The sequence below is a fragment of the Vulpes lagopus genome, chromosome 2 (assembly GCF_018345385.1).
Source record: "Vulpes lagopus strain Blue_001 chromosome 2, ASM1834538v1, whole genome shotgun sequence".
Classification (NCBI taxonomy): Eukaryota; Metazoa; Chordata; class Mammalia; order Carnivora; family Canidae; genus Vulpes; species Vulpes lagopus.
In genome coordinates, this window is record NC_054825.1 from 53,928,037 (window position 1) to 53,940,855 (window position 12,819).

Here is a 12,819-nt window from a genome sequence, read left to right on the forward strand (position 1 = left end):
AGTGTCAGATGTGGAGGGGAACTTAGATGTCTTCAGGCTAACCAACCAATTTACCAATGAGGAAAAACAGGCCCTAAGAAGGGAAGCAATTGGCCCAAGCCCTCAGTTCAGGGGTAGAACCTAGAACCTAGATCTGTACTTCCATAGAAGAACCCATTCAGGGTTCCTACCACTTGACTACTCTTGCCTTATCTGATTTCAAAGCTGCAACAACTACAATGAAAAAGTGCATGCACTCTTGAGATTTTGGTTTCCTTCCCTACAAAATTAGGGTTTGGGAAGAATGAGGTCTCAGATCTCTCTCAGCTGTAAGATCATTCCTTACCTTCCCAATCTTGGTGGAGATACCTTTGAATAGTTACCCACTTCCCCTTGGTTCGGATAAGGAATAGATGTTTTATTTATCATAAGTTACCTCTAACTCACCACAATTCACATTTTAATTCCCACTTTCAATTCCTGATTAAGGTAGAAACTTTGTATATAATTTTTTATTTTTATTTTTTACTTACCATATCTGAAGCTTAATTTTCTTTCCATCTAGTTCTATCGTCCTGATTTTAAAATCAATTCCTGCCAGAAGAAGAAAGAAAGAAATACTAAATTTCTCCAAATATAATCCAAGTCTTATTAGGAAAAGGACAAAGATTTCTATTGAAAAAAAAAAGCTCTCCAACGCACTGGAAAATGTGAACACAGAGAGGGTGTGAATGGTATGTTTCCTCTGAATACAGGCTGAAGAAAGGAATGCTAATTACTCTGCAAAGAATTCCCACACATGTTAAATGCAATGTATTATATGCTTCATTATTTTGATACAAATGGATCACATCCCTCAAAGTTACATAATTTAGATAGACTGAGAACATGCCATATTTTCTGCTTCCTGAAATACATATAAACAATGATTCCTACCCCCTTTCCTGCCCCATCCTTCCCTAAAAATCGCCGTGGGACCTCTTTACAATGTCTTCCTCCATCTCCTTCCATGTGTTCTTTAGGATCTGCAACTGGCTAAGGAAAAAAACAAAACCTCAAGCCCCCAAACCTGCCTATTTCAGCTCAAGAATGGGAAAATCTGCGTATTTATTTTATACAGCCAGCAAGTATCTTTTGTACATTTATTTTTTTAAACATATTTTTTAAGATTTTATTTATTTATTCATGAGAGACCCAGAGAGAGGCAAAGACAAAGGCAGAGGGAGAAGCAGACTCCTTGCAGGAGCCCGATGTGGGACTAGATCCTGGAACTCCAGGATCACGCCCTGGGCCTAAGGCAGACGCTCAACCACTGAGCCACCCAGGCGTCCCTCTTTTGTACATTTTAATAAACGTTTCTTGCATCTTACTGGCTGGAGCTGAAATAGCTAGAATAGTTTTTAGCCATGGCTGAACTTTAAAATTATCTGGAGAACTTTAAAAAACTACTTATGACTAGGTCTGCTCCTTTACCCAATTTCGTAGATTCTAACTTAGCTGGTCAAGGGTGGGACCTGTGCACTGCTAATTTTAAAATAGGTGATTCTAACTTGTAAGTAGCACTCAAGCAGGCCTGTCAGGAACCATGTGAAAGTCATTTGGGGGTCAAAAGTCCAACCCTCCCACACTTGCTCCCCTCCCCCACTATGGTAGTTCAAAACTCGCTTAGCAATTTCAATACAAAGAACCACAAAATCCTTGACAAACATCAGAACGCTCTATCACTTATCAGCAATAAGCTGCTACTCTCTGAAGAGACAAGTTAACGAATACAACTGGAAGCAATTTGCTAAATCCTTATCATCTGGCTATTCAGCTTTTAGATTTTTTTTTTCTATTCTTTTGTATTCTGTCCAGAGCCCCTTAAAAGTGGTTTCCAGGACATTTCAAGAAAATATGTCAATTACATATCCGCTAAACTGACTTAAACACTAAATGCAGTTCTTGGGGGGCTTGGGTGGGGGGAGAAAAGCCTTCAACAGCTATGTTACTACAATGTTTCTACATGTAAATATGGATAGCACCCATAAAAGCTGCCACTTGGAGGCTCCCTAAAGTCTCAGACACTCTTCATTCATTTAAAAACATTTAGGAAATTTTCTACGGACCCAGCCTCTTGTTTTTTTATATTTGTTAGAAGGGTTACCTTTCTCTAATTTGAGGAAGTTCTACCATTATCTGTGATACTTAACCATCTTTTCACTATTCAGAGGTTTTCAATGTTTAGAAGAGTTGGGAGCTGTGGTATTTAGCTTTTGTTTACACTGCTGTCAGGAGCCAGCTGATAGACAAAACAGTACAACCTAAATTTCGTAAAAATGGAAAATGGGGGGATCCCTGGGTGGCCCAACGGTTTAGCGCCTGCCTTCAGTCCAGGGCGTGATCCTGGGGTCCCAGGATCGAGTCCTGCATCGGGCTCCCTGCATGGAGCCTACTTCTCCCTCTGCCTGTGTGTGTGTGTGTGTGTGTGTGTGTGTGTGTGTCTGTGTCTCATGAATAAATATATAAAATCTTTTAAAAAAATAAAAATGAAAAATGCCATTTATATTATTATCGAAAAGCACTGGACCTGAAACTCAAAGACCTAGACTGTAGATTGGGTTCTGTCATTGACAACTTTTGGGAGGTTGCTTAACTGCACTGAACCTCTGTATCCTCATCCATTAAAAAAAGGCGGGGGACCTAATTAGATAAATTAGATAACGTGTTTAAACGTGGTTTGGGAACTCTGAAATTCCATATAAATGTAAGATATTATATATTCAGATGCTATTATCCTGCAGCTCTTATCACTTGATGCATGAATTGTGGTAACAGCTTCCCAGGACTCTGTGCCAACATCTTTCCCTGGTCTAAATTCCCTGCACGCCACTGCCAGAATAACTGTTCACAATCTCTGTGGTATTGGCACCGGGATACTTAAGAAGCTGTGGGTCCAACTTCCTTTGCCTGGCAATACAGCCTCTCAGAGGCACTGCTCTCCTGACAGTCACCCTCAGGGCCTCTCTCCAAGGGCCACCACACACCTCCCTGTTTGGCCCCACACCTCCTCCTCTCTGCATGTGCATGGCCACCTGGCTCACCTGGCTCTGCCGGCTTCCCTAAGGACTTCACTCTACCCATGGGTCCTCCCCAGGCCTCTCTCTCAGCTCTCAACTCGGCTATGTCCATCCCTGACATGGCAAGTTCTGGTTTCTTCCTGTGCTATTTGGTTTTGTTAACATATTACTCTGAATTGCTCTCAAATTAAGCAAGGGGTCCGTCCATCCTCTCTTTGCTAGTTAGACTGCATAGAGAAACACGTATACGGTAGATAATAAAAGGTTAAATACTCTTAGGTAAGTAAGTAAAGGTTACATTCTACTAGGTGTGGGGAGAACTAAGAACACCTTTTTAAGTTCAAAGTTTTTTTAGTATACTATAGTGACAATAGTAAGCCTGCTAAGAAATCTACTACAATATGAAAATCAAGATCTTTACATTAATTAGTTTAACAATAACATCAGTAGACCACATGGTGGATTAACATTCACTTAAAAGAAAACAAAACTATTTATTTATTTGACAGAGAGAGCGAGTGAGCGCAAGCAGGGGGAGTGCCAGGCCAGGGATAGGGAGAAGCAGGCTCCCTGCTGAGCAAGGAGCCTGCTGCCCAATCAATGTGGGGCTCAATTCCAGGACCCCGGGATCATGAACTGAGAAGTAGACGCTTAAGCGACTGAGCCACCCAGGCGCCTTGGATTAACATTTACTTTAAAATTTAAAGAAAAGATAACTTCCTGAGACTACTCCAGAATTAGAATAAACAGTTATAATATAGTAATGTAATTCTATCAATTAGGATGCTTTCTGCTGCAAATAATAGAAACTTCAAATCAAACTAGTTTACGGTAATTTGTTGACTCATAGAATAGGCCCAGTGGTGAGCTGAGGTTCAGGGATGGCTCAATCCAGTAGTTCCGGCTCATTTCTCTGTACCTCCTTTGGCTCTACCCTTTTGGGACTATCAATTTCATCCCCTGACCGATAACGGTTCCTGACCACAACAACAATACTGAGAAGAAAAGATATCATCTTCCTGCACCTCTCACTTCAAAGTGAGGAAATGTTTCCCCAGGGCCTCCAGCAACCTTTCCTTCATGTTTCATTTCTAGAATTGTAACTATGAGAATGTCATGTCCTAGGACCTAATGCTGAGTTTTGGAACCAATCACAGCCATGCGCAGTCACCAAGATTGGATTAATCTAAACTCATCCCTAAATTTAGATTAATCAAGACCCATCCCTTGAGCTGGGTCACTTCCCTGACCCATAGGACTGCTAAAAATAGGAGAGAGTATGAAAAGCTGTTGAATCAGTCATAGCGTCTGTTGGAAAAATACTCCAATCTATCAATTAGTAAAATTTTATATTCATAGCTATATGAAATGGACAAATCATAACAGCTATCACTACTACCCTAACATGTATGTTACTAGGTTGGTGATAACTCTACTACTTCATCTAGTGGTTAGCCACAAACAGAAAGTATGAAGTAAAAAATAAATAAAAATAAAAATAATGAGCAACCCAGGTAGTTGCCACAATATCTCTGCACTAAACCACGAACTTCACTGACCAAGAGTCCCTGAGACTATAGCTCCAAAGCTCTGGCCTGTGCCCTAGCCTCAGATGATCAGAGATTGCAAAGAAGGAGGGGGCTATCATATCAACAGCAACAAGAACCACAGCACATTCTGGCAAGAAGGGAGCAACTTTTTTTTTTTTTTTTTTTAATTTAAAGGACTATACAATCTCAAAAACACAGCTTCTGAAGGGCATTATGCTCAGGGTAAAAAAAAAAAAAAGCTCTTCATATTTCAATAGTCGTTTAGAAAGCATCATTTCTTGGCAGCACATAATTCGATACCTCATGTTCAAAATGACGACCCTGAGTCATCCCAACTCATGAGCAATCCATCAGCCACCAGGCTTCATGCAGCCTGCCCAGCTGGCAACACAGCCCAACATCTATGCTCAGGAGAGAAGACTCCAACACTGCTTCCATGTTTACTGGAATATGCCCCAATATTAACATTTTAATGGCTTTAAAGTAGAGCCAGTTTTGTCATTAATATTTATCTAGTCAATAAAATAGGAAACCTACATTGTAAGAAAACATTCCCAAGGGGCTCCAAGTCATTTTCATTTTGAATTTAAATTCACACACACACACACACACACACACACACACACACACTCTTTTTCTGAACTGATTCTCACGCTAAACAGTAGCTCATAACCAATATACATTATGCACTATAAGGAGGCAGAGAAGCAAGCTGGAAAGGAATCACAGAATTCTAGGCTTGGAAAGAACCTCAGAGAAGGTTTATTAGTTCGGTTCTCCCTGTGTGCCTAAGAAAACTGAGGCCCAGGCTGATACAGCAACTTAACCAGTTTCACAAAGACTTACTCAAAAGGGAGTCAAAAATCAAACCTGGCATTTAAAGATCAGGCCTTACAAAGAGGCGTGTACAGATGTCCATGTCTCCCTGGGGGAGGCCTGCTCTTTAAGAGTCCACAGCAAATCACTAGCAACAAAGAGAACATCCCTGAGTCGGAGAGTACCTTGGTACACAGGGGATTCCAGGAGCAGTGAACAGGAGTCACATTTATCAACACACGGGCATCTAAGAACATAATATGAACTGAAAAAAGCCAACTGCAGAAATTTCCCAGACTCAAACCATTCCTATAGAATTTCAAAAATACCAAAAATCATGGTATGTATCATTTACATATACATCCATGTGAAATTAAAGTATAAAAACATCCAGAAGAAGGACTATTAACAAAATCAGTACAGGGACACCTGGGTGGCTCAATGGTTGAGCATCTGTCTGCCTTTGGCCCAGGGCATGATCCTGGAGTTCCGGGATCGAGTCCTACATTGGGCTCCCCACGAGGGAGCCTGCTTCTCCCTCTGCCTGTGTCTCTGCCTTCTCTCTGTGTCTCTCATGAATAAATAAATAAAATCCTAAGAAAAAACAACAAACAACCCCCCCCCCCAAAAAAAAACACAAAATCAGTATAGCTGCTACCTCTGAAAAGAAATAGAAGAAGAGGTGATTAACGAGAGGTTCAGGGGGACTTCAATTTTATCATATATTATTTCTAAAACTGAGTGGTGGTACCTGGATGTGAGACTGTTTTATATTAGGTACACTTTTGTATGCCTGAAACTTTTCCTAATTTTTAAGAAGCAATAAGTAGTTATTTGAAAGAAATGACATCTGAAGACACTCATGACAGTAGAAAAACGAAACCAGATTTAGAGGAAAGGCAACTTAAAACATTTAGTGGGAGTGAGTCAAGGGCAGGGTGGGGGGAGAAAGCAGACACTACCTCACTCCCACGTTGTTCAATATACAGAGGGCCTGTGAGCCCCTGGTGACTGGGTGTGGGTGATAGCAAGATTAGATCAAGTTCAGAAAGTGAGGGCTTAGGGTAGCAAGGAGTGCTGGCCATTTAGATTTCAAGCAGGGAGTTCAGGGGCATTTCCTGGAGGAAAAAGAAGGTTCTATCTGGGCTAAGAATAATGAAAGAATACACATTTGGTCACTTGGGAGTGGCACTCTAGGAAAGGAACAAGGGAGTTCTGATTTTCCATTCCAGTGGGTGAAGGAAGAGGATATCCTCCCTCCCCCTCAGGATGGGGGTGGGGAACTGTGCCCTGCACCTTTCAGGAGAAGGTAAAGTTGTACTTGAGGCCTCTGCATTGTCTGGGGCGCCCCAAGTTAACAAGAACAGGCAAAGACCTGGCAGTGAGGCTCTGGGGAGGAACCTGGTGTGAGCAGTTGCCTAAAGCACTGCTTATCAGCTATTTCTCAGAAACCAGCAGTGTGGTTGGAAGCAGCTGAAGAGAGGGCCTGGCCAGTAGAACAGAGGGAAGGAATCTTTGAACTTGACCTAAGTCTATAGTTAACAGATCTTGGAGTGAGCAGTACTGGGCCACCTGTCACTCCACAAATTAGATATAATTTAACACAGAGAGGGAACAGATTGACAAAATTATTTTACACTGATGTCAAATTAGTCAGCCAACAGATGTTTATTTACTAACAATCTTTTCTGTTTCAAGAGCACAGGGAGGTTGCCCTGATTTTGTGCTGCAGTGTGGAAAAAGTATGAAGAAGGACCACTCCTGGCCTTCACAACTCTGGAACAAGCCAGTTGTCCCGACCTTCAGACTCGCTGTGATCTGGGTGCATTTTTGCCCTGTAGGTACTGTAGCTTAGAACACACAGAGCTCTCTCTTCTACCTTAGAACTATGCTGGGTTACTTGGGGAAGGAAGCTGACCCAGGAAAATTGAGAGGTGGGGAAACAATAGGGACCTTCAACTGACATGATCCATTCCTGGTTCCCACTCAAGTGCTTTTATAAAAAGTCCACTTGGCTGCAGTCAAGAGATCCATGAAAAAAAATAATAACTCAAGTTTCTGGGACATTTAGCCTTTCGATGAATGAGAACAATGAAAGATTCTAATGCTGGGTTTACTCATGGTGCCATACATCAACAAGAAAAAAACACAGGGTATCTATCTATCCCCTCTGACCCACAGAAGAAGCAGAAGTCCAAAAATGCACTTTCACAATTAAAAGGGGAAAAATGTACTTGGTTTCAAAAGTACATTTAGAAACATCTGTGATCCCAAGCTATCAGAATATGGGTTATGTGGCTGGTCTATTTACATTTCAGAGATACTCCAGAAATAGAAAAAAGTGTCCCAAATATTGAAATCCACTTTAAAGAAATGGCTACATTCACTTCCTTTCTTGAGATTTTTATTATTAATGATGAAGATGTAGGGTAGATGGATACTGCCAGTTTTGCAACTTTGACAACCTCATTTTGCTTAGGCTTTTTTGGTGAACTTTTCCACATGGAGACTAATGAGATTTTAGAGTAGCTGACTTTAGGACAATTAGCTAAAATCTCTAATTACAAAAACAAATTACTGAAATGGAAAACATAAGAATCACAGTTTGAAGCTTTAAAATATTTTTTTTTCCAAAATAAAGGACTTGAGAAAAATGTGTAAAAGTAGAAATAAAGAATGTTACTTAGATTGAGGCCCCTAGATGACTCAGCCGGTTAAGTGTCTGACTCTTGATTTCAGCTCAGGTCATGATCTCAGGGTTGTGAGATTAATTAAGCTCCACTTTGGCCTCAGTGCTCAGGGTGGAAAGTGCTTACTTAAGATTCTCTCTCCCTCTCTCTGCCCCTCCCCACTCTAAAAAAAAAAAAAAAAGAATGTTACTTAGATTGAAAGAGAGGAGTTCAAGGCATTGTTCTTCTGTGAATACACATTCTGTAAGTTCATAAAAGCATGTTCACCAAGTACCAATTTTGTTGCATATATTTAGAACCACTTAATTTTTCAGTTTGCTTATATTCAAATTTAGGGTATGGTTTCCTTTTTGAAAACCAGAAAGTCTAAAGTTTAGCAGCAAAAAAAAAAAAAAAAAAAAAAAAAAAGCTTAGAAAGTATTTAACAACAGTTTATAATGATCACAGTGGTCTGTGAATATAGTCTGCCCTTAAAAAAGACATGTACCATACCAAAAAGACAGAGGTTTTCAGATTTCTTTGGTTCCTCTCTATTCTATGAATAGGAAGCATTAAATTAAACCTCATTTATGGTATAAATCAATAGTGACACATATTACTCCTTCCTGCTGAAATATCTGCACATCTTTACACTGTTTTAAAAGTTTGTACTTGTTACTGAATCAAATTCAACTTTTGGCATTTTTGGTGTAAGACATTTGTACCCATACAATCTAATCCTACCAACAAAAGATAAACTCATAAACTAATTCTAGAAATTAGGAAGAATTACATACATAAATATATGTATGACAGATATAAAAACAGTACAGATAAGAATAGTTTTAAGTAAGGTCTATATTTGAGAGTCTTAAAGGGCTTTATAGATTAAATTATGAAGATCTAATTAATCCTTAAAATGTCTTTGGGAAATAAAAGGGCAAAATAACAACTCACTATATACCAAATGATAATTTATGCTAAAATAATCTATGTGTTGAATGATAAACAAAAGGTTTTAATGCTAGAACTACAAAAATGTCAAGAGAAAACACACACACATACCAGAAATAGCAAATGTGCAATAACACAACTACAACTCAGATAAAGTATGCAGAAACACCTAGGAAGGATTGAAAAATTTAAATCTGATTAAGGGGCCAGCAGAGATTATCCAACATTCAGTTCACCATTTGAGAATGGCCACATGAATGCATGACAAGTTTCTTTTGCAAATCTTGCATTTTCAAAAGGAAATATGTTTTAAGTGTTACTCAATCTGGAAGTAGTAATATGCTTGAAGTTGTTAAAATGTGGATGTTAGAGGTTTTCAATGAACAGATGTTTTACATTCAATAAAATCTCTTTTCATAAAGAGCCTAATATATGAATTAAGCTTTCCTGAAAAATAAAAGTTCAGAATGTCTCTGAGATTTCTATTCCTTTCCCCATTATTAATTCATAACCATCTCAAGAACCAAACTGCTCCAAATGAAATCAGCTGCATCTCTTCTGCTCCAGCCACTGTTTCTGAGAAAGTGTACCTTTGTAGCAGGCAAACCTCTCCAGTATGAGTCACTATTAGTTTCCTAAACCTGGAATTTTGTTTGTCTTTGACAGCTCGGGGTCAGGTTGGTTTCATTTAAGGGTGAGGGAATACTGTGGTTATTCAAAAAATGAAAATAGAAAACCAAATCTCTGATTTGACACACTGTTGCTGTGGGAAAACCATACTGCCAAATCACTGGAATTATCACTGGAAAAAATTACAACTACATTCCAATGATGTTGCACCAAAAATGCAGTAAAACTGATCCTTTAGATCTTTCCAAGTATTGACTATGTATCATATTTTCCATTCATTTGGAGGCAAAAGAAAGCTAAGAAGAAAAAAAATACATATAAAATAACTAAGTAACAACATTACGTGATACAACTAACTAAAAACAAATTATGTATTTTTTTCCCTTCAAGAATGAGTTCTTAAAAGAGGAAAAACAAGATTTTATCGATGTAATATATCAGCACCAAGGCTGAAAATAAACTTTATCTACAATTTTATTATTTTTCAGGAAAATTTCCAAATCACTTGTTTAAGAAAGATTTCAGCTTATATTGGTACAAAATGCAAAATTTAGTAATTTTCCTCACCAAGTTAATACAAATCATTTTTTTTAAATGGCGGGGGGGAGGCAAAGGGTAGTGTCGTACCCAATTACCGTAGGCTGATGAACTATCAAGTCATAATCTCTTTCCTGCAACACCTACCTCATCCCCTCCCACCTTCTTTTCCCACTGATTTTTCTTTAGATAAAAGGAAAGTGATCAGAGAGTATAAAATAAACAAACATAACTGCAAACTTGCAGTGCTCTGAATCTAGTTAGCAAAAAAGCCTGTTCTTGATCAAAACCAATATTAGTGCCACAAACGTATAGTAAAATTAAGCAGCACTTACAGCTCACGGTAGCCAGGGTGACAGATGGGTAATTATAATAAGCTATTCCTAATGAATAGGGTTAAAACAAACAGATGGAGTATATGCAAGTAAAAGGATGATACAAAGATCAACAAAAATGGCACGAACAGAATATAGTTTTTCCCAATCAAAAATGAGAAACTTTTACAAATGATTATATCATCCTGATTTGTAAACGCACTCCCTCGTGATACAAAAGTTTAAAGTTAACAGCAGTATAATCTTACATGCATATGAAGTAAACACTTCAATGGACCCATTACATATAGTTTTATATATATATATTTATTTATTTATATTTATATATTTATATAATTTATTATATAAAACTATATATATAGTTTTGCCTTTTGCCTATATATATATAAACTATATATAGTATATATTATATATATACTCTACAGTATATATAGTGTGCGTATGTGTGTATATATATATATGTGTGTGTGTGTATGTGTATATATATATATGTGTGTGTATATATATATATAAAACTCTCCACTTCTATATACTTAAGACAATTTACTTTAGAGGGTGACAGAGGCTGCTGCCATCCATTATTTCTTTGGCTTGGCTTTTAACTGAATACAATGATACCAAAACCCAGTACTAACTGGGTTGGTCAATCCAAGATCTTCTCTCACTCACGTTTCAGATCTACAGGATGCAGTGTGGACTAATGAAGGACTAGAATACATCATATTTCGTTTCCCTTTATTCCCAGCTAATTGCCACTTTAACCCTTCAAATACAAAAAGAATGAGGTATCTGGGTGGCTCAGTTGGTTAAGCATATGACTCTTGGTTTCAACTCAGGTCATCTCACAGCTGTGGGATCGAGCCCTACATTGGGGTCTGCACTCAGCACAGAGTCTGCTTCAGATTCTCTCTCCCTCCACCTCTCCCTCTTGTTCACACAATCTCTTTCAAATAACTAAATAAATAATCTTTAAAAAATGAGTAATTCTATCAAAGCATAAAATGAGTGAGCTATCAAAAAATGCTACCCTCAGACTTCCCATTTAATCATTATGCTCCTTATTTCCAAATCCTGTGTTTGGGGTTAGAAGGAAAGAAAATCTAAACAATATTAATAAGAGACCATTTCTAGAAAGCTGTCCTGATATGTGATATCAATGGCTCAGAGAATCATACAGTACCACATAAAATAATTTTTCTAAAATTGACAAAAGACATTTCTTTTTTTTTAAGATTTTTTTAAAGATTTATTTATTTATTTTTATTTATGATAGACACAGAGAGAAAGAGGCAGAGACACAGGAGGAGGGAGAGAGAAGCAGGCTCCATGCCGGGAGCCTGACATGGGACTCGATCCTGGGACTCCAGGATCACGCCCTGGGCCAAAGGCAGCTGCCAAACCGCTGAGCCACCCAGGGATCCCCAAGATTTTATTTATTTATTCACGAGAGATACACAGAGAGAAAGACAGAGACATAGGCACAGGAAGAAGCAGGCTCCATACAGGGAGCCTGATTTGGGACTCGATCCTAGAACCCCAGGATCACACCCTGAGCTGAAGGCAGGCGCTTAACCGCTGAACCACCCAGGTGTCCTGACAAAAAACATTTCAAATTATATTTTATCAGCTTGTTTTTATTAAACCAACTTCAAAGCAGAACACTACTCAAGGCTTTCCATCCCTGCATCCAATAACTATAGAAGAAGACCTGGGCATCAGAGCAAGAAAACTAACTGCAGTTTCCACTCTGGCCCTCAATCTTGGATAAAAGAAATTATTCACTTTATGTTTCCCTTTACCCATTTCTTTCAAAACAGACTATTCCTTCCAAACCCTGGAGAAATGCATTAAGGATCACTGAATGTTGGCACCTGTCTTTCTTCTCAGGCAAGTTTTTCAAAGTTACAAACACAAAATATGTTTTTTAAACAGGTCATAAGCAGGAGGTTGCTCCAAATGACATGCATGTAAGTAAGATACAGAAGACTCATTTGAAGGTCTCCAGTCTGACCTTAATGTCCTTTATTGCCTACCACAAAATACCAAAGAGTGAGTGAGATCTTTTTTTTTTTTTTTAATTAGGCTCTATACTCAGCATGGAGCCCAATGTGGGGCTGAAACACAACTGTGAGATCAAAACCTGAGCCCAGATCAAGAGTTGCATGGAGGCTCAACCCACTGAGCCACCCAGGTACCCCTGAGTGACATCTTTTAGGGAGATAGAGACACACTTCTTTGTTTTGTTTTTTTTTTTAATATTTTATTTATTTATTCATGAAAGACACACAGA

The 12,819-nt window shown here is 38.6% G+C and overlaps 1 protein-coding gene across 2 annotated transcripts in view; it reads right to left on the reverse strand.

Moving 5' to 3' along the window:
• RAB8B (RAB8B, member RAS oncogene family) overlaps positions 1 to 12,819 on the reverse strand; it is a 62,448-nt gene that overhangs the window by 14,948 nt on the left and 34,681 nt on the right. For both annotated transcript variants that reach the window (XM_041744435.1, XM_041744436.1), the window contains exon 2: positions 513 to 573. In XM_041744435.1, coding sequence (XP_041600369.1) covers positions 513 to 573 — 61 coding nt within the window. The remainder of the gene's footprint in view (positions 1 to 512; positions 574 to 12,819) is intronic.